The sequence below is a fragment of the Diplotaxodon limnothrissa genome, linkage group LG3 (genome assembly GCF_057381915.1).
Source record: "Diplotaxodon limnothrissa isolate DT_005_m linkage group LG3, D_limnothrissa_male_GT1.1, whole genome shotgun sequence".
NCBI classification, from domain to species: domain Eukaryota; kingdom Metazoa; phylum Chordata; class Actinopteri; order Cichliformes; family Cichlidae; genus Diplotaxodon; species Diplotaxodon limnothrissa.
Genome location: NC_140598.1, coordinates 23786215 through 23812427, shown reverse-complemented (window position 1 = coordinate 23812427; position 26213 = coordinate 23786215). Strand labels below are relative to the sequence as shown.

At 41.0% G+C, this 26213-nt stretch overlaps 3 protein-coding genes across 3 annotated transcripts in view; 2 read left to right on the top strand and 1 right to left on the bottom strand.

The window, feature by feature from the left end:
* Nucleotides 1-13889, top strand: part of LOC146635037 (neural cell adhesion molecule 2-like) — a 30626-nt gene extending 16737 nt beyond the window's left edge. The window contains exons 4-7 of the mRNA XM_085344764.1: nt 1844-2177; nt 4858-5190; nt 5922-6260; nt 13858-13889. Of these exons, the coding sequence (XP_085200890.1) occupies nt 1844-2177; nt 4858-5190; nt 5922-6260; nt 13858-13889 (1038 nt within the window). The remainder of the gene's footprint in view (nt 1-1843; nt 2178-4857; nt 5191-5921; nt 6261-13857) is intronic.
* The window catches only part of LOC146635028 (hemicentin-1-like), a 271871-nt gene that overhangs the window by 59208 nt on the left and 186450 nt on the right, over nt 1-26213 (bottom strand). Inside the window, exon 10 of the mRNA XM_085344351.1 lies at nt 7627-7651. Coding sequence (XP_085200477.1) covers nt 7627-7651 — 25 coding nt within the window. The remainder of the gene's footprint in view (nt 1-7626; nt 7652-26213) is intronic.
* Nucleotides 17702-25502, top strand: LOC146635036 (complement C1q-like protein 2). The gene is made up of 6 exons (XM_085349808.1): nt 17702-17710; nt 17833-17920; nt 22989-23081; nt 24579-24650; nt 24990-25121; nt 25219-25502. Exons 1-6 carry the CDS (start codon nt 17702-17704, stop codon nt 25500-25502), a joined length of 678 nt encoding a protein of 225 aa, XP_085205934.1.

The following is a 26213-nucleotide window of genomic DNA, read 5'->3' as shown; positions in this document are numbered from 1 at the left end:
TAGAAAGAGAGAGCAGGTTTCTCCTGTTTTGGCTTCCCTTCATTGGCTTCCTGTTAAATCCAGAATTGAATTCAAAATCCTGCTCCTCACATACAAGGTCTTAATAATCAGGCCCCATCTTATCTTAATGACCTTGTAGTACCATATCACCCTATTAGAGCGCTTCGCTCTTGCTCTGCAGGCCTACTTGTTGTTCCTAGAGTATTTAAAAGTAGAATGGGAGGCAGAGCCTTCAGTTTTCAGGCCCCTCTTCTGTGGAACCAGCTTCCAGTTTGGATTCAGGAGACAGACACTATCTCTACTTTTAAGATTAGGCTTAAAACTTTCCTTTTTGCTAAAGCATATAGTTAGGGCTGGACCAGGTGACCCTGAATCCTCCCTTTGTTATGCTGCAATAGACATAGGCTGGCGGGGGATTCCCATGATGCATTGAGATTTTCCTTTACAGTCACCTTTCTCACTCACTATGTATTAACAGACCTCTCTGCACTGACTCATATCTGTTATTAACCTCTGTCTCTCTTCCACAGCATGTCTTTATCCTGTCTTCCTTCTCTCACCCCAACCGGTCGCAACAGATGGCTGCCCCTCCCTGAGCCTGGTTCTGCTGGAGGGAGTTTTTCCTTCCCACTGTTGCCAAAGTGCTTGCTCATAGGGGGTCATATGATTGTTGGGTTTTTCTCTGTATCTATGAAGCACCTTGAGGCGACTTATGTTGTGATTTGGCGCTATATAAATAAATTGAATCGAAAGAGGAGAAAGAAACTGAGAATGACCAGAGCTGCTGTAATAGGCTGTCACACGCAAGGGGCATCGGAAGTGTAAACACGATGTATAAGTCACTTAGATAACTTAAAAATGGTTTGTTTGTTTTTTTTACTTTTTTCGGTATTTTATTTGTTCCTCAGTAAATTGGCTTGGCTGAGATTAAAGTTCTAAAGTTTTCACACAGCTGAATAAATGTCCAACAGAAAACTGATTAAACAGAAGTGTGAGATGATCGAGAATTTATGCCGGTATCCTGTTATATCTTAAATAGCATGGAGCACACGGCTGGGTTTATTAAACTCCACTGAGACATCTGGTGACACAAAACTAGAAGGCAAGAACGTCCAATTTCACAGACGCTCCCTTCGGTGTACCAGGCCTCCTGAGGACCTAGCCCACGTAGACCAGGAAGGCCAGGTCCTCATGAAGATGCAGCCCATGGATTTGGACACCCAATTAAATCTGACTTTAAAAGTCTGATTAAAATTTTCAACTTTGTTTTTGACGCCATTGTTGTGTTTGTCACATTAAGCAGGTCAGGTATACCAGTTAGAAACCAAACACAGTTTCCACTGTGTGTGTGAAGGAGACACGAGGCTGGGTGGACACTTAACATCTGTAATCCAGCTGTGAGAGAGACAAAGAAGTGTAATGTGTGTGTCAGTGTGATGTGTTGTAGTGTCAGGAGTCAGGATGCAGCTACAAAGCTTTTTGTTCAGTGTATACAAACAGCTGTAGCTCCATAAAGGCAGCATGCAGAGACTCACAGTGTCTTATAATGAGAGGCTGCTTTCTCTCACACATTATGTTCACTTATTATCAGCACATGTTGTTGTTCTGTGGAAGCTAACATCTTGTAGTTTCTGACACTTTGCATGTTTAGCATGAGGCTAAAATTCCCCCTCAGTGGGTCACTGGTGACCTGCTGGATGTTCAGAGGTTCATTAAATCCAACATGACTAAAAACTCAAATGTCAAAGGAAATAAACAAAATATTTAAAGTCAATCATTCTGGTCATAATTGTGCTTTGACCTTTAACCTCTCTGCTCTGTGTTGTTTCCTCTTTCAGTCCAGAAAACCATCACAGCTGATTCTGGACAGGACGTCACTCTGACATGTCGAGCTCCAAACAACAACATCTTAGCTGTGCACTGGAAGAGAGCTGACCTGAAGAAAGAATATTTGCTTTTGTACCGAGATCATCACTTTGTTCCAGACAACCAGCATCCATCTTTTAAGAACCGGGTGGATCTGAGGGACAGACAGATGAAGGATGGAGACGTGTCTTTGATTCTGAAGGATGTGATGATTAATGACACTGAAACATACGAGTGTTATGGCTTCATGGCAGAAACAAACTCATGGAAACTCATCAGCTCCATCTCCCTGACTGTTGTTGATCCTCCAGGTGAGTGAGTAGAGTTGAGTGTGTGTGTGATCAGAGGTGAAGCTGCTTCCTGGTTGTTGATGTTTGTTTGTTGTATGGATGAGCTGGTGGATGTCAGAGGTAGACAGATGTTTCTCCAGCTGTTGTCTTTGTGGCTGGTAGTCTGTAGAGCAGCATTGTTTGGTTAGAGCAGAAACAAAGACATTTATGAATCCGTCTCTTCTTCTCTTGCTCTCTAACTCGTCTGTAAACATGTGTGGGGAAACTCAATGTTAAAGCCTACAGCTGGAGGGGGAGGGGTGAAGCTGGTGGTTGTGAGTCTGTGAAAGTGAATCCTGCCGGTGCCATAGCTGCTGAAAACGTACTTAGTGCAGACACAAAACGTCCATCAGCTTCAAAGTGTGTCAGAAAAATGTCCACATGGTGACTGATGGATGAGAGAGGTCCCATTGTTGTTGTTGTGCACAAATCATTGAACAACACAAACACTTAGAGCTGCTTTCAGTGCTGCCTGTTTTGTTACTGCACACATTTCTGATGGTCCTACAGTCCAACGTAGCAAACGTCTCTGTTACGTCCCCACATGAAAGCTAGGCGAAGAGGGTGGGGTTGACAGTAAGAGTTGGATCCGGGTTGAAATGAAACGAATGCCAGGCAGAGGTATTTAACACAAAATAAATCTTTATTGTAATCAATTAACTCAATAATCATATAAATAGTAACAACAGAAAGAGACAGCACCGCTGCTTTAATGATAAATCAGACAGGTCAACCCAAAGAGATAGTGACCACTTCAACAAAGAAAACAACTATAAGGCTTCAACAGAAAAAGACAGCAACGCTGCTATTGGCAATAACCAGGCAGGCCAAACCCAATAATGGAGGCCACCGTTACTTCAGTGAAACCACTGCTCAGTTTTTTGGTTTTTTTTTGTTTTTTTTTAAAGTGACATCAGAAACAGCAGCATGTGACATCACGTGATGGCGGAGCTTCAGTTCATCCTTTGTCATCTTTTTTTTTTTTTTTAATAGGACAGGGGGAAAGAATGAAAGAAAGAGGGGGAGAGAAAGAAAGAAAACCAAAGGGGAGAAGAGACGGTGAGAAGGGGGGGAAGAGAGAAAAAAAAACAAACAACAAAAAAAACAAACTCCTGGGTCACCTGTATGGAGAAAAAAAAACAAACAAACAGAGGAGATAGCAAACAACAAAGTCCACCCGTCTTTCCTTCGTCCCGGTGCATGCTTGAAACAGCACATGTGCATTCAGTGCTGCCATGTCAATCATGTTATAAAACACGGCGCTGGCCAGTTGCCGTGTTTTATAACTTCCTGGACTTCCTGGTGGAGCTTGCAAGGGAGTTGGCTCACTCTCATGTAGCTGCGAAGAAGGCAAGAAAAGAACAGTTGCTTTGCACACAACCCTCCACAACGAGCCCTGGAAAAAGAGCCACGTGTCAGGTCAAACACAATTGCAAGAACAATCATGCCACTGTGCAATGTGTTCACTGCAACAGATACACATGTGGCAAATGCAGACTACAGATACCATGGCAGTGCCAGGATTGTGAGTGATTGCTGAAAATGTTGAAATGTATACAAATGGTTGGTTTTTTTGTACTGTTTTATCAATAAATCTCAGCAACAAAGGACATACACCCATGTGTGTTGATTTCTCCCTAAGATGGCAAACTGAAACACTCCAAGTTGGTGACTTTTGGAGATTTATTTCCCTGGATGATTGAGAATGCATCAAGATGAAACACAAAAGGAAGTTCACAGCTTTTAGCAGCTCCAGCACCCCCTCATCCACACACCCCCACTCCCCTCCCTCCTGCATTCCTTTTTAACAACCTAATATACATATGAATGACTAGCCAATTTAGCTTCCACTTGGCTGAAGCTAAAGCTTAGCTAAAAGCCATTTGGCTGCTCTCTGGGTTTTAAAGGTAGAAAAGCCAAATGGCTGCTCTCTGGGAGTTCTAGTAGACCAAAGGTTGGATCAGAGCGAGCAGCTGAAAGGACACATCTATGAATGCAGTCAGAGACTTTCACACAACCTCACACTTCATCTGATCAAAGTTAGACTCAGGTTTGAACTCAACTTTAAAATAAGATTTTAATTTTCAGCTTTGTTTTTGACGCCATTGTTGTGTTTGTCACATTAAGCAGGTCAGGTATACCTGTTAGAAAGCAAACACAGTTTCCACTGTGTGTGTTAAGGAGGCATGAACCTGGGTGGACACTTAACATCTGTAATCCAGCTGTGACAGAGACAAAGTGTAATGTGTGTGTCAGTGTGATGTGTTGTAGTGTCAGGAGTCAGGATGCAGCTACAAAGCTTTTTGTTCAGTGTATACAAACAGCTGTAGCTCCATAAAGGCAGCATGCAGAGACTCACAGTGTCTTATAATGAGAGGCTGCTTTCTCTCACACATTATGTTCACTTATTATCAGCACATGTTGTTGTTCTGTGGAAGCTAACATCTTGTAGTTTCTGACACTTTGCATGTTTAGCATGAGGCTAAAATTCCCCCTCAGTGGGTCACTGGTGACCTGCTGGATGTTCAGAGGTTCATTAAATCCAACATGACTAAAAACTCAAATGTCAAAGGAAATAAACAAAATATTTAAAGTCAATCATTCTGATCATAATTGTACTTTGACCTTTAACCTCTCTGCTCTGTGTTGTTTCCTCTTTCAGAGCGGAGACTCATCACAGCTGAGTCTGGACAGGACGTCACTCTGACATGTCGAGCTCCAAACAACAACATCAGACGTGTGTATTGGAGCAGAGATGACCTGTTGCAAGAGAACGTGTTTTTGTACCAGCATGGTCGTTTCGATCCAGACAACCAGCATCCATCTTTTAAGAACCGGGTGGATCTGCAGGACAGACAGATGAAGGATGGAGACGTGTCTTTGATTCTGAAGGATTTGACGATTAATGACGCTGAAACATACGAGTGTTATGGCTTCATGGAAGAAACTCACTCATGGAAACTCATCAGCATCATCTACCTCAGGGTTTCTCCAGGTCAGCGAGTAGAGTTGAGTGTGTGTGATCAGAGGTGAAGCTGTTTCCTGGTTGTTGATGTGTGTTTGTTGTATGGATGAGCTGGTGGATGTCAGAGGTAGACAGATGTTTCTCCAGCTGTTGTCTTTGTGGCTGGTAGTCTAGAGTTGTAGAGCAGCATTGTTTGGGTAAAGTTAGAGCAGATCACATTAAGCAGGTCAGGTATACCAGTTAGAAACCAAACACAGTTTCCACTATCTGTGTGAAGGAGACATGAGGCTGGGTGGACACTTAACATCTGTAATCCAGCTGTGACAGAGACAAAGAAGTGTAATGTGTGTGTCAGTGTGATGTGTTGTAGTGTCAGGAGTCAGGATGCAGCTACAAAGCTTTTTGTTCAGTGTATACAAACAGCTGTAGCTCCATAAAGGCAGCATGCAGAGACTCACAGTGTCTTATAATGAGAGGCTGCTTTCTCTCACACATTATGTTCACTTATTATCAGCACATGTTGTTGTTCTGTGGAAGCTAACATCTTGTAGTTTCTGACACTTTGCATGTTTAGCCTGAGGCTAAAATTCCCCCTCAGTGGGTCACTGGTGACCTGCTGGATGTTCAGAGGTTCATTAAATCCAACATGACTAAAAACTCAAATGTCAAAGGAAATAAACAAAATATTTAAAGTCAATCATTCTGGTCATAATTGTGCTTTGACCTTTAACCTCTCTGCTCTGTGTTGTTTCCTCTTTCAGACCAGAAAAACATCACAGCTGAGTCTGGACAGGACGTCACTCTGACATGTCGAGCTCCACACAACAACATCTTAGCTGTGCACTGGAACAGAGATGACCTGAAGAAAGAATATTTGCTTTTGTACCGAGATCATCAGTTTGTTCCAGATGACCAGCATCCATCTTTTAAGAACCGTGTGGATCTGAGGGACAGACAGATGAAGGATGGAGACGTGTCTTTGATTCTGAAGGATGTGATGGTTAATGACACTGAAACATACAAGTGTGGTGTTTTCATGGCAGAAACAGACTCATGGAAACTCATCAGCATCATCTACCTGAGTGTTGTTGATCCTCCAGGTGAGTGAGTAGAGTTGAGTGTGTGTGTGATCAGAGGTGAAGCTGCTTCCTGGTTGTTGATGTGTGTTTGTTGTATGGATGAGCTGGTGGATGTCAGAGGTAGACAGATGTTTCTCCAGCTGTTGTCTTTGTGGCTGGTAGTCTAGAGTTGTAGAGCAGCATTGTTTGGTTAGAGCAGAAACAAAGACATTTATGAATCCGTCTCTTCTTCTCTTGCTCTCTAACTCGTCTGTAAACATGTGTGGGGAAACTCAATGTTAAAGACCCTAACCCAGCTGAAAGGACACATCTATGAATGCAGTCAGAGACTTTCTCACAACCTCACACTTCATCTGATCACATTTAAATTCAAATTTTTTGCACCTGATGAAAGTCAAAGGCAACCACAAAACCATTCAGAGATAATTAATTATGGATTTGACTTTGTTTGAAAGTTAATATTTTCTTGTTCCTGAAAATATTAGCATGTGGCTGAACGTTTAAGTGATGCACTGGTTACCTGGTGTGTGGCAACCGGTTTAACTAATCGAATCCAGAACAACTCAAAACTAAGATAAACAATCTAAAAATAAAACATAGAAAACAGAATTCCCTCATGATAAGGTACACGTGGTACCATCCTCTCAGCACTTCCTGGGGTTTCTTTCCTCATTTATCGACACTGATGACTTACAGAGACTCTGAGCATCAAACATAGGATAAAGAAAAAGAAAACGATTAAGCACAATAACTGCACTGAATATTAAAAGTAACTCTACACCAGGAAACCATCAAATGTTCTACAAATGTAATTTTACTGAATTTTAACCAGTGAAAATGTCTGAGATATTTATACAGTGTAAAAACTTAAATAATCAATTTTATAGATGCTTGATTGTTGTCACCCCTGAAACATTGTTTTCAGTGTATCAGACTTTATGATGTTTGGCATATAGTGTACTGTACTGGTGGATTTTTCTGTTTTCATTTAAAAACAAGAAACGCAATCGACCAAAACTGCAGCCTCCATATTGTTTTGAAACATGGCCGCCAAACCAAAAGAAAACCCAACAAACCTGCGTTTCCACTATTTCAACAGCGATGGAGGACACACTGTCTGATGTGATGATTTATATTTAGGGACCGAATTTTAAATCTTTTTTTTTAACATACTAAAATTACCAGTTAACTCGCAGGGTTTTTTAACAACCCATGTGAAGTCAGCCGTCATCTTTGGCTCAATCAGCAGAAAAACGAAGACTGAAGATCTGCGAGAGCTCATTAAAATACATTATTTTTGAAAAGTAAAATCATCACTAGTTTGAAAATGTTTTTCTTTAGCATGAGGCTAAAACACGGCTGTACCTGTGATCTGGTAAATGATCACAGCTCTGTCCCACCTATCCTAATAACTCTTTATATGTACACAATACACAACAAATACAAAGTGCATCAATCAGTATAAATGCAGACAAGTGTTGAAGGATTAACTGTCTGACTGACTGTTACGTCCTGTTAACCATTCCTCGCCGTCAGTCCCCTGACCGTGGTCGGGAGACGTGAGGGGAGATGCTTCCTCCAGGGCCGAAGTTTGTCCTCCTTTGGGGTTAACTCCCTTCACTTTTGTGGAGTAGTGAGGCAGACAGAAATCAGCCGGGACACCGGAGAGTACTGAAGAGATGAGACTTTAATAACAGTACTGCACACTTCGAAAACACACTGCATAGCCTGTAGCCCGTTAGAACGTTGCTCCCGGTCGCCCTCTCTACCCATGACACACTCTCTCTTTTTTTCTCTTCCGCTCCCCACGTTTCCTTCACGCGCATGCTCACACACACATCACATACACTCCTTACTGCACCCAGCCACACACAAGACGGCAATTCCCGCAACAGTCCCAACGATGAAGGTCAAGGGGGTGTGTGCGGACTGGTAACAAATGGGTCCAGAACAGAATGAAAGGAGAACAGACAGAGGTGTTTAGTAAATAAAGTAGTTTTTATTATAGATAAACTTAACATAAAGACGCCGTTTTACCAATAACACTAGGAAAAAGGTCGCAACAACAAAAAACACAACAACCAAACAAAAACTCCACACCACGAGGAGATACTTCCAGGGGCCCACAATCTCACCCTGTCACTAGCAGCAGCTAGCTTTACTGCTTCCACAACTCAGGCAGAACAATCACACACCTAGAACACAAAGTGGCGACACCAGAGAAAACCACCCTCTGTCATCCAGTTCATCCCCAGCTTATATGACCTCAGAGAGGTGATTGCTGACTGGGCCCAGGTGGTAAATGAGGCCAATGAGCAGCAGCTGTGTCCTGGGGAGAGAGAAGAGAGAGAGAGAGACAGAGGGGCGGAGCAAGAGAGTAGGAGGCAAAGAGAGAACACCACACCCACACAATAGTAGTTTCAGGAGGTCCTGCTAGGGCCGTATCACTGACTGCTTGAAGTCAAGCATCCAGCCACTTAGATGGCCTCCATCAGTTTTCTTTAGCACAGTCTTGCTCGCTCTGGAATCGGTGTTAACCATCCTCATCTGTGAGAGTGTGAGGCTCCACACTGAGCTCATTTTTTATTAATTAATTTACTTACATTATGTCCTGATAGCTTTAACCTTAGAATTTAAACCATGTGTAGTTGAGCAGACTCAGTCCTCCCTGCATGTTTCAGGTGTTGCTGTTACAGAGAGAGAACGGCTACTGTCAGTCTGCCATGTTTAAATCAAGGCAAAATACTGTAGCTGTGTTTCTGCTAGAGCTGGGCGATAGAACGATAACGATATGTATTGCGAAATAACGTTTTCTCGATAGAAAAGTTAAACTATTGCGATAGGCCTCATCTCTCTTGTCCTCTTAAAAAAAAGAAAGAAAGAAGAACAGCCAATCTAAATTAAGTAGCGCAGAGCCGAACCAATCACAGCCGCAGCGTCACATCACGTGACTTGTTACGTACAGCCCAAGTGCCAAGCTGCACATGTGTATTTGTTTGGGAAGCAGCCAGCCGCCGTGCCGCCCGGGTATTGGAGGAAATGAGTGTGCCGACTAGAGAAAAATCAACCGAGAGCGTGACCAAAGGTTACCGAAGAGAAAACAGATGATGGTTCCAATGCCGGAGAGATTGTCGAACGGAAGAGCCATAGAAGTTCCGTAGTGTGAAGGTATTTCGGCTTTTCCAAGTCTGACAAAAAACAGAGTAGCGTGCACTGTAAATTGTGCCGAAAGCAAGTCTGGAAATACAATAAACTGGTGCATGCGTCACACTGCGCCACGTTATTGTTTCGGTGAAATGAATTTCTACAATACTGTTAATTCTACTCTCTGCAGTGTTTAAATGCTTACATATACACACAGTTACTGTCCGTCCACACATACGACTCGGTTCTGCTTCTATGCCCCAGCTTTGTTTACTTTTTCCCACCGAGGCTTCTAGACTTCTGATTGGCCAACATTTCTGCACGGTTAGGAATCTAGCGCCACCTGGTGCTTTGGCATGTTCATAGCAGCGTTTTCCTTCATTTCTGCCTTTATGTGTGGACGGGATTATTTTTTAAAACGAAAACGGAAAATCTCTGTTTTCAAAAATACCCGTGTACATGTGGACGTAGCCTCGGTCTCTGACTGGAAGCGCTAATTCGTCATTCGGCTTTTGTCAGACTAAAGTAACTGTTAAAACTGTTTGAAAAGCTAAGCTATACAACAAGGAGAGATTGGGAACTTCCTTTTAGTTCTCAGTTTATTTGATATTGACAAAAGTGAGTCAATTTTGTCTGTGTTACGCCCCACTTACAAATGAAGTGTTGACTGGGGTGAGGGGTAACACAAAGTAAAAGAGAACACATGAACTACTGGAGAATAGATGTCATTAAACATGATTTATTGCCCAAAACTACTACAGTAAAAATAAACACAGGGAAGCTCTTTTCTTCAGGGTCTCCAAGGCCAAAACAAACAAAACACCCCCTTTAGCTAGAAATCAAACCAAGTACTCACTAACCAAAACAAGATACAATGGCTGAGCTCCCTGTCTAACCAAAAACAGGAGAAAACAGTTGAAACTAAAATGGCAGAGAACCCCTACCTGCTTCCACAACAATGAACTAATTAACACAATAACACAATCGCACAACCTTTGCTTACAATGAAAGAAAGAAAACCAAAGTTTCACAGAGTTTAAGGTCGCACACGCATACACACTAAGGCCCGCTGCCCAAAACAATACAGCTCCAGCAAAAATGGGGGAAGTGGCAGGCGTGTGGCAGTTTAGGATGGCAGACTATATGCCGTGGCTGACGAACACACCTCAGCTGTGGCTCATGAGGCAGACCTGCAACACAAGAAAAGGAGAAAAGACACTCCTCTACAGAGGGAGAGCCACTAGAGGTCAGCGACCGTAACAGTCTGTTCTTCTGTAAAACAAACTAAGATTTATTTTTAGAATTAATATTTTGTTTCTAAGTGGAATTGACAATTTAGTCTGTTTCGTTTGTTCTATTTTGAAACTTAAACGCTTTAGCGGCTGCCTTTTGTGTAGTTTGCAATATTTGCCTTTATTTATCTGAAAAAGTCTCATGTTCCTTAAGTACATCTACCCTGTTGAACTTATTATGAGAAATAAATATTTAAATCCAAACAAGCTGCTGATTATTTCACATTTTACTTGTGAGCAACGGCACATTTAAATCTTACAAATATAGTTATTTGGCTTATATCGTGATATATATCGTTATCGCCTGAAATGAAAAAAACATATCGTGATATGAAAAAATTTATATCGCCCAGCTCTAGTTTCTGCCCTCTTGCTGTAATGTTCCTGAGACCAGCTGAGCAGAGTTACTAATCTGTAAGCAGTTTCCAAATTCCAGAATCACTGCCTGGATCGTTCTACAAACTTTGGAGGAGACTGATCACATTATAAATTTGAACCTCTCATGCTGAAATCATCAGTGATCCCTGACACATCTGGACCAGCTGTGATAAATTGTTGTTCTCTTACATCATCATCTCCTCTGAATTTTGTTTTAAAATTAATTCATTCATGGTTGAGAACATACGAGCTGAGCTTTGTACTATAAACTGACAAACCCCAGTTTGCCTGTGTAACAACTGTATTAGGAAATTAAAGATAATTAATTCAATAATTATCAGGGTTAATGACACAATCACACTGAGCTCACTGAGGTGTTAAAAGAATCCTCTTTCAGTTTGCACTTTTAGTATTATTATCCTAGTATTTGAAGTGCTTCATATATAAACATTGTAAATTATGTAAACAGTGTAGTTTGTTTGGTGTGACAGAGCTGTTGTCACTGAATCAAAGGTTCAGATGTTCCAGCCTCATAATAAACAAACACATTTTCAGAAATTCGAGGATTTGACCTTCCAAAAGTCTCAGGCATGTTTTAATGATAGTGATGTGTCGGTTGTGAACGAAACGGCTCTTAGAGCCGGGTCTTTGAAGTGAACGACGCGAGCCGGCTCCTTATTGGGAGCCATGGTTTTTTATTTCTTCTTTCTCTCACCCTTTCTCTCGCACTTTTTTTCCGCTTCACTCCACGTGCGAGCCTTGTGCTTTGCGCTGGGCAGAGGGGGGAGGGGCAGTAGTTACACTCAAGTAGCACAGGAACAGAGCGGGAGGGAGAGAGAGAGAAAGAGAGCCAGGGACAACAACATCACATTAGAAAGGTATAGTAATCATCCACAACTATTTTCAGTTGCGGATGATAAAGGATTCAGAAAGTTTATTCATGCAGGTCCATATGACAGAGAATATGCATCTTTTTGTTTTCATATTATAAATTATGTTTAATTGTGTTGTGGTTTGCAGTGTTTTGTGTTGTTTCACTTTAAATTTGTTTAAAAAGAAAAAACTGAAAATTTAAAGTTAAAAGTTGAAATGTGAATAGTTGGTTTTTGTATTATATGATATATTTATTACATTTTATGTGGAGTGAATAAATCAAAGTATATTTACGGTGGCTGCTAGAGACAAAGCACGTACAAACCCCGAAGCACGTAAAAACTCCAAAACACATTAAAACTCAGAAGCACATAAAAACTCAAAACACGTACAAAACACAAACAGAAGTGCTCCAGGACGCTAGGCGCAGTGTTGAGCTTTTGTTACCTAGTGGCTACACAAGCCAGGATGTACCAATGACCGGATTTGGTGTGTTGTAGTAACAGGTAAATGAACAATATATTATTTGTGTATAAATACACAAATAATACACGCTTTCAATTGTGTAATTTAAGTGATCTAGGTAGCTCTGTTTTGGAAGTTCAGTTAACGCTAGAAATGTGTTTTGGAGTTTGTACGTGCTTTGTCTGTAGGGGCCACTGTATATATTTATATATAAACATATATAAATAAAACAACTTTTTTTACATTAGTTATCCCCTTTGTGCATAATTTTATATTGTTGTTAATTATAAATTAATTAAAGCAACAAAACAACCTGAAGAGCCGTTTGGGAGCCGAAAGAGTCGGCTCTCTAAAAAGAGCCGGAAATCCCATCACTATTTAATGAGCTCTCACAGATCTGCATATCAGCTGGATGAAACCAACATGACCTCCGACCCTGAACGAACTGTTAGACCTGTTATCCACATAGCAAAATTGGCATGGCCCGAATCTGGGCCACACAATGTGCTTACACATGTTCCACATACCACAAAGAATGACGACCCTTTGGTGACCCACACATGGGCCAGCACAAGGCCAGTTGCAGACACACTGCTGGCCCTGTGCTGTCCCAGAACACTTTCAGCTCTGGTCCCAGAATTCAGCCTAATGTGTACCTTAATTAAGCCATGTAATAACAACATGTGCATAATAGTGCAAAAGCAACATGACAAAACTTTGTTCAGACAGTGAATGGAATGATTCTTATACAGCATTTTTCAACTCTCCCAGATTACTCAAAGTGCTCTATGCAACATGCTACATTCACACACTTTCTCTTAACTGAGTGCTTCCTAACTACATTCATATATGCTCGCACTCATGACATGCAGACTGGAGAAGCCAGGGATCGAACCACTAACTTTCCGATCAATAGGTGACCTGCTCTACCGCCTGAGCTACATCCACTCACTGGCAAAGATGAGTAAACCCTCACTAGGTTTTGGATAAAGTGTACACTCATAAACCTGTCAAACGTGCACTTGAAACATTGGCTACCATTGCGGTATAGTATTGCAACATGGCATTTGGGTCTTCTAACTAAAATAGGAAAATAGGAACATAAATAGTGTCGCATTGCCAGACCTGGCGCACATCTGGTTGACATACACTCTGCCATGACACCAGTCAGTCAGAAGTGCCAGCTTGATGCTGGATCCCGGCCAGGCCTGTTTTCTATGAGCCTGGGCCACATAAACCAAACCACAATCGAGCCAGATATGGCATGACATCACATAGACAGTGCCATCTATGGCAGGCCTGGCCCATATCTGGATGACAAACGTCTTATCGTGCCAGAAGTCAGCCAGCAGTGCCGGCTTGATACCAGATCCGGGCCAGACCTGCTTGCTATGAGGGAAAAGGGGATGGATTCTGTTCTGTTCTTCACTGACAGCTGACACCTCACACCTGTTTCTCACCTGCAGGTCAGACAGGAGGAGACAGAAATGAACTGTGAGTCAGACGATCTAAGGACAGACACCAATGAACTTTCCTGAACATCCAGCAGACATCTCTGATGATCATCATGCTCACACTCAGACCAACAGTGTGTGTCTGTGCTGTCTGTCAGTGACTCTGAACTACAGTTTATTCATCTTCAGGCTGTTCATGAGATTTACTGACACAAAGTCAAACCGTGTTACAAACATACATGAATTTTTGTGAGCTCTAATGTCAGGATCAGTGAGTGTTTTTGTGTTGGTTTAGGTTAGGCAAATTAATTATTTTATGTTGGTGTGATTGTTTATTAGCTTCATGTGACTTTTTCCTCCTTAAGTACTTTGTATAAAAAAAATCTTCTCTTTGCCTGACATTTTTTTAGTTTGTAAATCCATCTCATCAGACTTAAGAGGTTTTACAAACTGTTATAGGGGTGTCCAAATTCATGGGCTGCATCCTCTTGAGGCTGCATTTGTAGGCCGATTATGTCACAGCGACGTGACGAAGGCTGTCCAAATTCGTAGACTTCTCCGAATGCAGCTGACAAATCTCTTCTCCTTTTCCCCGAATTTGAAGGATGGGTCGGGTGTGTCCTTCGTGGCCCACCATATCCCAGAATTCATAGCGCGGCCCAGCCAATTCCAGTTTTCAACGATGTCGGCAGCTACTAAGTTTTTAATATTACTCTTATTACTCTTTCTGGGTCACAAAATAAACTTTTAACATATTTTCAGGCGAGAATGTAGCTGTGGAAAGTTCAAATATCTGCTCGGTTTATCAAGATATCACATATTTGCAAATGTTTGAATGTGTGGTTCATACAGAACTTGGTCAGTGACACTCACATAAACACATGAGTACATTACACTAACACATGAAAGAACAACAGTGTGGCATTAATCATTACAGCAGTAAGGACCATTTTTAATCAGCAGCCAGTATGATGAACTGATGCTCTGTTGTCTGGTCTGACCAAAGCTCTAACTCCAAACATCACTCCACTGTTAAAGCTTCTGCACTGACTGTTTCAGGTTCAGTTCAAATCATGGTTCTTATTTTTATGGCCTGACGGTGTGAAGCCTCCACCTACATGACTGAAGTGCTCCACCCTGCTCGACTTTTTTTACTCCTCTCTCTGTGGTCTTCTTTAAACAGCCTCTTGGTGTTTTCTGTGTTGTTTGGTTCATGTGTCCACTGTGCCTTTATGAACACTGTTATATCTCTGCAAAGGAAAGGGCATTTTTTTAAAGACAATGATAATGAGGGAATTTGTCAGGTTTATATAGTGGATTGTCATTTATGCTTAGAAATATCTACTCATATATGCTTAGAGTTTTATAGTCAATGGTAGAGGTTTGATCCTTAATAGTCTGCAAAAACTTTGTGTGCATTCCAGAGTGTTCTGGCATTCACACCCACATCCTGGGAGCATGGGAGAGGTCGTACCTTCTCTTATTGTTTTATGGTAGGATAAACGTATCTATGTCTGTTTTAGGCTAAGTGCCTTTTGTTTAGATGAACTGCTGGACTTCCAGACCAGCAGGTTTAGGGAAGTTGTTTATGGGGTCACACACTGACACCCCCCCCCCCCCCCCCCCCCCCCCCCCACACACACACACACACACACACACACAGGTAAGGTACTCTTTGTGTGTATGTATACGTCATATGTTAATGAACCTTCAACGCTCCAGCGAATAGGTTTAAGCTACAAACCTATCAGAATTCTTTCTGTGAATGAATGAAATATGAGCAGAATGTAAGGGCTAATAAAGCCCTTGAGGTGACTTTTGTTGTGATTTGGTGATATATGAATAAAATTGAATTGAATTGAATAAAGATTTACACATATACCTGTTGAATGCGTTTTTTTCATTGTTTTTGTCCCTGCAATCACAGACAAACCTCTATTTTTGAAGTGCCTTTGAGCAACTAATATACATCTTCCTCTGTAATATAATGCTGTGGGTAAACATGGCTGCTCTGGATTTACATCTGTGGATGGATGTGTTGATAAAATTATGAACCTGTATCTGCTGTGCGGACAGACCGATCACTGGAGTATTAAAGCTGCTCTTGAGTTTAATTTTATCCCCAGAATACTGAGTTTAGCCTCCATCTCCTATCTGTCAAACAGTCTTCGACAAAAACTTGAGTGGATTAGTGAGAATGACAGTTTTAGAATAAAGCCAAGAGTCACTGACTGCATGAACACATCAGGTATTCAGCAACTTCCTGTAAATTACAAGAAATCAGAGTAGAGGAGAGTAACTGAATACACTTCCTCTTTGTGAGGATAAAGATAAAGCCTGACAGCTTCTCTTGAATTCATTTCATATGCTGTTTTTTCACAGATGAAACCAGCCAACAGTAAACCAGATGCTTTACACCTACCTTCACATGACCTTCATCTGTAAGTGTTGGGCCTGTGTTTCCACAAGCCCTGCTGGTTTAGAAACGTATTCTTGTTAACGACAAAAACAAGATGAACATCTTTTACTTGCTAGCACAATACACACAATACACATCACAGCACCTCCCACGTAAAACCCCCCAAATGGTTCTAAGACAAGGCACTGTGTGTGTGTGTGTGTGTGTGTGTGTGTGTGTGACCTCCTGCTGACCAAAAGGGTCATATAAGCAGGAAGCAACATCACAAGAAACAGATTTTCCAGATAGGATGTATCTGCAATAAAAGCCTCTCCCAGCACAGTGGTCAGAGACAAAGGAATGTCTTGATCCTATAGATTGAACTCAGACCTTACAAATTTAAGAAGCATAATGATAACATTCAACAATTAGACTTAACACAAAGGATCTCTGAAATTCTCAGAAACTCATAATCCATCTCCCAGTGGGTGCAGCAACCATGTGTCAAAAGTGGTCAATTGAGAAATGCTAAAAAGCGTGTTCATGTAAACATCGTCGGGTCTGCCCTGGTACAATGGGACTTCTGCTCCTGAACCTCTGCGCACAGCGTCTGCAAATCGGGGCTGTACGAAGTCACTTCATCTTTACGCAAGACTGCAGTATATTTTGGTGATCATAACAGTTATACCTTTTGAGATATTGAGCTTTTTTGCAATTTTTTGGCCCATTGAAATTAATGGACCACATGACAAGTGTGATCACTGATTTTGCTTGCATGGTGAGCTGTGTCTTAGCTCAGTGAGATGAGCAGCCATTCTCAGAGTGGGGGGCCTGGGTTTTAAGTCCCGCTGATGGCAACATTTCTTTTTCAGTTTGCAGTTAAACTTTTTTAAAAGTCTTTTCAACACAAATTTCAGCTTCTTCACCCCTTTTCAGCAAAATTCCAGATTCTTCAGCTGTTGTCAGCAGAAACTTCAGCTTTGTGACCTCTTTTCTGTGCAAGGTTCTGCTTATTTACAACTTTTCAGTAGCATTGTTCTGCTTCTTCACCCATTTTCAACAGAATTTTCATCTTCTTGGCCTGGTTTCAGCTGAATTTTTAATTTCAGCTGACCATGTCATTCTCATCTATTGTACATCCTAAATGTGTATAAATGGGATCGGATGATGTCCAATAAAAGTAATAAACAATAAATGTAAATCTCTTTTTTTAACTTTGCAGACTCATTTTACCCACTCCAGTGAAAGCGATAAGAAAAGGATCATGGCTTTAAATAGACTATGAACAAAATGAAATACATTTTGTTTATGCAACATAAAAAACTTCTACCTTTTCCAACTCGGATTTTCTGCAGGACCAACACGGACATCAGTTCAGACTGAAATCCAGTTCAGATGGCACACACAACACTAACTGTGTTCAACCTTGCACAGAGGCCTTTCAATAAATATAAGAAGATGGTTAAGGTGAGAGATTACTATTCTGTCTTTTACATCGGTACAAAGGGGGGACTAAATGCCAAAAAAGAGAGAAGTTGTTTTTTTTTAAATGACGCTTTAAAACAGTTCAAGTATCTTTGTGGGAGAAGGGACTAACTGCGGCCGAGGTTCTGAAAGAGACGGTCGCTTCACCGATGACCCTGGGCTACTTTGAGCTGGTTAACATCAATGACGAACGTAAGACTGAGTGCAGAGACATAATTGATCATCTGGACAATAAGAAAATCCAAAATATGTTTTCCACAAGGAGCAGATACAGAAATAAAAGATGTAGCCATCCCATGGTAGCAGAAACCTCCACCCACATGCATCAAATAATGCAAAGCGCAGAGGTGCAATGACGGTCTTAGATGTAGCACAGCAGAACGGATTGTGTTTAAAAACCCTAATCAAAGAAACGGCAGCAACATTGACCGTAAGGAGGTTTACGATCTACTTTGTCAGCAGTGTCCGCGTCTGAAACAATGGATGGAGAGTAGATTCCCCAGAAATTCTTTCCAGGAAGCAGTGAAATACAGAATGGAGAACTTTGGAAAGAGCTGACAGTCTTTTACTGAAATTCGCAGTGTTATGTTGCTGCTCGAACTGAGCGAGTCAGTTTGTCTCATAACTGGTTCCTTCATAAAGCAAGGCACAGAGTTTGTGCTATTTGACAACTTTGTCTTGACCAACGCCCACTTATTCAACTACTGGGTTAAATCAAACACACCTAACTGGCGTGAATTTGTAAACATTACCGTGGTCTTAAACTTTGAAGACCAAGAATTGGACAAGAACAACCTTAACGCTAAGGTGTACTTTATTAAAGAAGGCACATGTTAACAGCACAAACACCAACTGACTAAAAACAAAATGGCTTTCTTTTATACTCTACCTATTCAGGTGAGCATCCGGACTAGCCCAAGTATGGGGGTTAACTAATCAAAATGAAAACGCAACCCTCCACACAAACAAACATACAATAACATTAGAGCACATAACAAACATATACATATTTCCAAAACGTACTATAAACGAGTCAGTAACACAAGCTTTAACCATTACTATCTAAATTAAAACCCTATCTAAATCAAATCACAACAACAGTTGCCTCAAGGTGCTTTATATTATGAAGTAGATCATACAATAATAGATACAGAGGGAAACCCAACAATCATATGACCCCCTATGAGCAAGCACTTTGGCAACAGTGGGAAGGAAAAACTCCCTTTTAACAGGAAGAAACCTCCGGCAGAACCAGGCTCAGGGAGGGGCGGGGCCATCTGCTGTGACTGGTTGGGGTGAGAGAAGGAAGACAGGATAAAGACATGCTGTGGAAGAGAGACAGAGGTTAATAACAGATATGATTCAATGCAGAGAGGTCTGTTAACCCGTTAAAGCCGGTCGGAGCGGGCATGCTCCATTTTTTTTTTTTTTTTTTGCCTGTCCCATTTGGTTCTTTAGCCATCAGAATTGTTGTCTGAAGACCAACAAGGAAGACCTGTTAATCTTCACCAGGTAGTGACAAAGAATTAACATCCACCTTCTTTTTCTTTTGTGGCCTATTTCTGGCTTTCTCAAGTGGAAAACCTCATGAGAGCAGGACCTAGATGCACACATTGATAGATATAAAAAATATAGCAAGTGGATGAAACTAACCCTGGCCATAAATGGGTCCCCAAAGACCAGGTGAACATTAAGAGTTTAAACGTTTTTGGGTGGGATTGATGATCTGTAGTAGATCAACAACAGTCTCACAGAGAAAGAGTGAAGAGAAAAGAGCGGGTTGTAGTGTTGCAGAAGTTCACAACTTCTGCTTTTTCCAAGTGTGAAAAATCTAAATAACGTGACTGTTACCTCCTTTCAGTTCCCACTTTATTGCTGAGCTGCACAGGATACGGAGGTCAGTAACTTTCTTCTGTCAAACTTTGAAACTTATGAAATTTCAAGGCAACAGAAGGACTGTATGAATATAATTACGATTTAACAGTTCAGTGCTGGTCCAGCCTTGATGCAGCTCAAAGATGTCACTCCTCTCGTTTAATCAGAAATGCAGGATAACGGCCCCATAGCTTTCAGGAGAAATTCCCCACAATCACACAATCATCTTTAAGTAAACACTGGTGACAGTGGGTAAAGGAAACTCTTTTATAACATTAAGAAACCTGCAACAGAACCAGGTTAAGGGAGGGACGGCCATCTGCAGTGACCAGCTGGGAGCTGGAGGCTGCATGCCCATTGGAAGGCTTTAAGTCATTTTATTTGCATTTGTTTAACCTGAAAATAAAAATAATCACAATAAAAGTGAAACTTCAGCATATAAAAAGTGAAACTTCAGCTCCACATGAGGCAGACGTACTGGAGCCATACTTTCCGAGAGAATCAGGTGCTTCTCCACACAGCACCCAGTCTGGACTGAGAAGCCTTTAGACTGACAGTTCAAATTCCCAGCATCGGGATCCTCACTGACCTGTTAATAAACCAGGAAACTGGAGACTGCATCTGATTGGGCAGTTCTGAGTCTAATCGTCACCTCCAAGCTGCACAGAAGCCTGCAAGAGACACGTCAGACATCAGGATGAGAAATCCACTTACACAGACTCACTATCCCTCTGTGAAAGAGGAAGATCAACATCAGCCTTTAAATCTAATTAAAAGAGTTATAACCTATGGCCCTGGGAAATAGAAGTGCTGCCTTCTGCAAATGGGACTGCAGAGTCTCCATCAGATTACAGAGGACAGCGCTAATGCAGACGAGTTCATCAGCAGCCCTGTTTCATACGGTAATCCTTAATGTAAAGCATTAAAGTCTTCCTCATTTACGACATCTGACTTACACCTTGAAGATTCTTGTTTAATATCACTCTGTCTGTCCAAATGCTGTACGTCCACGATTTTAGCTACTTTGTTAGGCTACTTTACTTTTCTAACGCTTAAGTAAATTCAGGAGTGATCCCCAACAATGTCAGAGCTCTATGTTTGTTTCTATGGTTACAGTGCCCCTCCTGGTAGTTCCTCTCAGTGCATATTTGACAGAGCGTAAACATTTCCCTGATTTAGTTTTAGACGGTAGGGGGGAAATGCGACTGCTTCAGTAAAGCCAAAGTAGTTTTTTGGATCCTTAAAATCATGAAAAATAATTTCAGGATGACCAAAATGACAGGTACTGCTGACGTACTGATATATAGCATTTGTGTAGCACTGCTGCTATATTTGTATTGCAGCAGCGTTACACAAATACATTCTTTAAAAATCATACAATGTGATTTCCAGAATTGTTTCTTCAAAGCTGTCTATCACAGTGGGAATGCACCTACTCCATGATTTCTAACTGGGAGAACTTGCAAAATCGCAGGGAGTTCAAATACTTATGTTCCTCACTAGTCTCACTTTTATTGTGATTATTTTTTCCTGTTAAACAAACACAGATGAAATGAATTAAAGCCTTCCAACGGGGCATGCAGCCTCCAGCTCCAGTTCCTCACAGCGTTACTGGAGGCCAAGTTAATGCCATCCAGAGTAAGAATCTGCTTAGATACCATATTACTAAGATTTTCAGGGCCGAGTACAATAACCTCAGTTTTATCTGAATTAAGAAGCAGAAAGTTAGCGGCCATCCAGGTCTTTATGTCTTTAAGACATGTGTGTTATCTAGCTAACATGTAGTGAGTCGTTTAATCTTTAAATGACATTTGTAGAATTTGCCCACTTCCTCTCACCCACCAGTGAAAGGAGAGGAAAGGGAGAGAATCCTGTGCATACAGAAATGAACAGCTGGCAGAATTCAATTCAATTTTATTTATATAGCGCCAAATCAAAACAAAAGTCGCCTCAAGGCGCTTCATAGATACAGAGAAAAACCCAACAATCATATGACCCCCTATGAGCAAGCACTTTGGCAACAGTGCACTGAAAAAAAGGGATTGGCCAACTCTTGGATTTACATAAGCATCTTGCGTGTATTTAACATAAGTGCCTCATGCTTTAAAGTTAAGTGTAACTATATAGTGTAGAAACTACATGATATGCAGAGAGGCTAGATTAAATTGTTCATATCATGTTTGAGTGAAGTAAGTCAATAATTTACTGCGTCACCGCACGGGATTTCAGTCTTGCACGCTTTGGAATTCCAATAAAACTGATTCATGTTTGTGGCTGTAATGTGACAAAATGTGGAAAAATTCAAGGGGGCCGAATACTTTTGCTGTATTTAGCAACCAAGACTCTTCGGCATGCTCTTGTATTGCTTATAAGATTGTTCACTGCATCTGGAGGAGTGCTTGGAGTGGAAGGGTCAGAGATTAATTCATTCTCTGAAAAGCATTGAACACTAGCTTTCTCACCTAAGTGGTCAGAGAAGAAAGAAACAAAAAAGGACAGCTGTGGTTTTATTGAACTGGAGTGGGAAGGGTGGTCAACCAAGTGTCATGTTACACATGAAGAGTAGAAGTTCATCTTCAAGTTATACCATGTCAGTGACCTTCATGGTTCCTACATTCACATTGGATTTTCTAAAACAACACGTGCTGATTAATTTTATGAACGGCTGATAATCATTGACATTCACTTGTTTATCTCTTTGTAGTCTTGTACCTTGTAAAAGTTGTAAAGATTACTTTATGCATTTTGTCGCTTAGAGTATTTTTGCTCTGAGTTATTAGAGGAATTCCATAATCAAAGGCAATTACTTCCTCAGTGCCAAAAACTTCCAGATATGTTCTTTCACAGCTGCTTAAACATCTGTATCTGAGCACACATTTTGATATTTGTCCTCTAAGCTCTGGTCAGTTGGTGGAAACACACATGCTCATGTTTTACTATCAGTTGACAATCATTGATACTCACTTGTTCTTCTCCTTGTACTGCATCTGAAGTCATAAAGATTACATTAGTCACTGATTCACTAGAATAAGGTTGAATCTAATGCTACAGTGACCTCCCCTTTGTACTGTGTAATATAAAAGTCAGTCAGGTTTGCAGATGACACACAGATACTGTTGAGTTTTCACTGACAGAATGGAGATCACGCTGAAGTTCTCGCTGTTGCTTCTGGTCTGCTCTGTTTCCACAAATCAGACAGAGGCAGATAATGAAATTCAATCAATGTCACTTCATGAATCTATCACTAACGTTTCTCATTAATCTTTTTATTTTTATTATTTATTCATTATTTATTCAATAATCTAGCCTACGAAAAATGAAAAGGGATTCAAATGATGCAGATAAATAAAATTCATATTGACTTATTTATGTTCTTTTCTGTCAGACCATGTCGCAAAACTGAAAGACCTGGAAATGCAGAACGTTGAACTTCAGAGACAGAGGTCTGAAATTGACAAGCTTAAACAGCAACAACAAGGTACTGTATGTACACGTTTCATTGTATAACAGAATATTAGTGATTCATTATTATTTGTTAGAGTTCATTTATTCCAATGTGTGAGATTAATAATTATAGGTTAAAGTATATGAAATCATCAAAATTTGTGCTTTTTATGGGTTCAGTGGGGAAAATGTAATATGTACTAATATGTGCAAAGTATAATTTATCTAAGGGTAGTTTCAACCCAACCATACATCTTCCACTTATCCAAGGCTGGGTCGCAGGGGCGGCAGCTTAAGCACAGAAGCCTAGACATTCCCCTCCCCGGCCCCCACCTGCAGCTCATCCGGGGGAACACCAAGGCATTCCCAGGCTTGAGAAAGCTCTTTTCCACTGTTTTTATCCAGAATCTGATTCTTTTGGTTATTACCCAAAGCTCGTGACCGTAGGTGAAGGTGGGGACAAACTGATAGGACAGCCCGTTCTCACTCCCGAGGCGTAACATGTCGACGTTTTGTCACGTTCCGCGGCGTTCCTGAGGAACGCGAAAGGAGACCTTCGGCGTTCTTATGGTGCGCGGCGGGTTATGGCTGGAATCCAGTGCAATGACGCTCCCGCGGTAACAGACGTTCCAGCCCTGTATTCCAGCCGTAAACCTGACCTTATCCCTAGCCCTGACCATAACCTTATTCCTGACCTCATCCAGGACTATAATGATGTTAAATAACGTGTTTCTAAGCGATTTGAAGAAAAAGAGCGAAAACGTGTAGATGGAGTCCAGACGGTTCTCATATTTCCTCTTTTTTCCGAGGTCGTCATCTAGGAACGTTGTGGGTAGCCGAAAACGTAATATGTTGACGATTTGTCACCTAGCGTAAAATGTTACGCTTTGGGAGTGAGAACGGGTTGCAACGTGTTGGATAGGAAAGAGCTTTACTTTTTCACTCAGCTGTCTCTTCACCATGATGGACCGATACAGTGTCCACATCACTGCAGCCACAGCACCAATCTGTCTGTTGATCTCCCACTCTCCTCACTCTTAAACAAGATCCTGAGATAGTTAAACTCCTCCACTTTGTGCAGGAACACGTCCCTGACACGGAGTGGGCGCTCTACCCTTTTCCACTGAGGACCATGGCTGCATACTGCTCCAGTGGGAGCTGGATGCCAGGACCTGTTGAAGGTCAACATTTTAGACACATGTCAACCAAGACAGCTCAACAACATTCAGACCCTTCAGGAACTCAGGACGAACCTCATGCACCCCAGGGGCCTTGCCATCAAGGAGCTGTGTAACTGCCTCAGTGACCCCGCCCCCGGTGATAGACGAGCCATCCTCCTTGTCCACAGACTCATCTCCCTCAATGGAAGACATGTCAGTGGGATTAAGGAGGTCCTCGAACTATTTCTTCCACCACCCGACGATATCCTCAGTAGCACTCTGTAGTTAGAACAATAATTAAAACTCCTAACACACACACAGGGTATTTATACATTTTTAGAGAATGTTATTTTTTAAACTTTCTTTTTCAGACAATGCAGCAAAGTTGGAGGAAGTGGATAAGCAGAGGACTGTAATTGAAAATCTTAATCAACAGCTACTAGGTAATGTGATGAAGTCAACATGGCTCTGATTATTTTCATCTTAAAATATCTGTGTATTTTTTTGTGTATTAAGGCTGCAATCCAGTTACCAAGAAGACTGCTACACACTGTGTGGCAAAACATATCTACAACCTTTTCTTTAAATGTATTTATCTCAGCACTCCTCCTCCAAATTGTCTGTGGACAGCTACCACACTGCAGCTGTTCTTAGTTGGTTTTGGCTTCTGTAAGAATGAAATCTATCAAATGCTTTCACTAAAACTTTTTCATTTCGTCTTTTGGGGAGGGGGGGACACCGCAGCAAAAATTTTAAATTTATGACATTTCTCTCTTTCTTAGTCAAACAGGTGGCTTTTTCAGCTTCTTTACTGGCTGAAGGTGGTGGAATTACTGGCCCATTTAACACACACACTACGCTTGTCTTTAAACATCTTGTCACAAACATTGGAAATGCCTACAACCCACACACAGGTAATAAGACTGAATGTCACTTCTCAGCTATGTTGATGTCAGACTGATGTTCACGATGTTCGAACATCTGATTTTCCACTTAACAAATGTCCCACAGGTATTTTCACTGCACCAGTGAGAGGAGCCTACCACTTTGAGTGGTACGTATGTGGACCTGGAGATCCTGTTTATGGTGTAGCTGTTGTGTTGTTTAAGAATGGAGAACGCATTTTTTCAGCGTGGGAGCGTCAGGCCTCACATTTCGGAACAGCTTCTAATGGAGCCTCACTGCGTCTAGAGACTGGAGATCAGGTGTTTTTATGTCTCTGGGTTAGTTTTAAAATATATGACAATCATTTTCACCATTCCACCTTCAGTGGTCATCTTCTTTTCACCATGTAAAAAGGGAAACGCTTCCTTAAGTTGTCTTCTATTATCCACCAGCTTCTGATGTTTTAAAATGTGCATTAATTCAATAGGTGGCAATCTAGTTATCTTAAATATCTAAAACCTCATAAATCATTTCTACTTCTAAAAGCAGTTAATAATATTTTTATGTAACGATTTGCAAATCTGTTAGTAAAATAATGATAAATTTGATTTAAAAAAATCAAAGTGACTGATTATTTATTTGTTGTGTGTGTGTTGGAGAGCTGTATTAAAGACTAACACATAACATGTGTAGTTATTATTTTATTGTATTTGCATCAATTGTCAACATCAGGATATTAAAACCTATGAAAGTTGGTTACACACATGTTCCATATCTTAACTGTGTGTAGCTACAACAGGAGACAGTCTCCATGGCGATGAGTACAATTGGCAGCTGAAACTGTTGTGAACTTCTCCATGAGTCATATTTCCTGTTTCAGAGCTGCTGATTGGCTCTTTGGGCCCTTTACCTTCAGGAGGTCATGGACGAAGCACTGAAGTCGTTTATCACGTAAAAAATATTTTTAGTTTATAATAATTTGATAAATAATAAAATATTAATAAAAACTGGAGGTTTTTTTTAGAACTTAGATTTTAAGCTATTTATGCCTTTTTTGCTGCTCTTTTTTAAACTTATTCCCTTTAAACTGTATTTATTCTTTTTAAAATATATTGGTTATT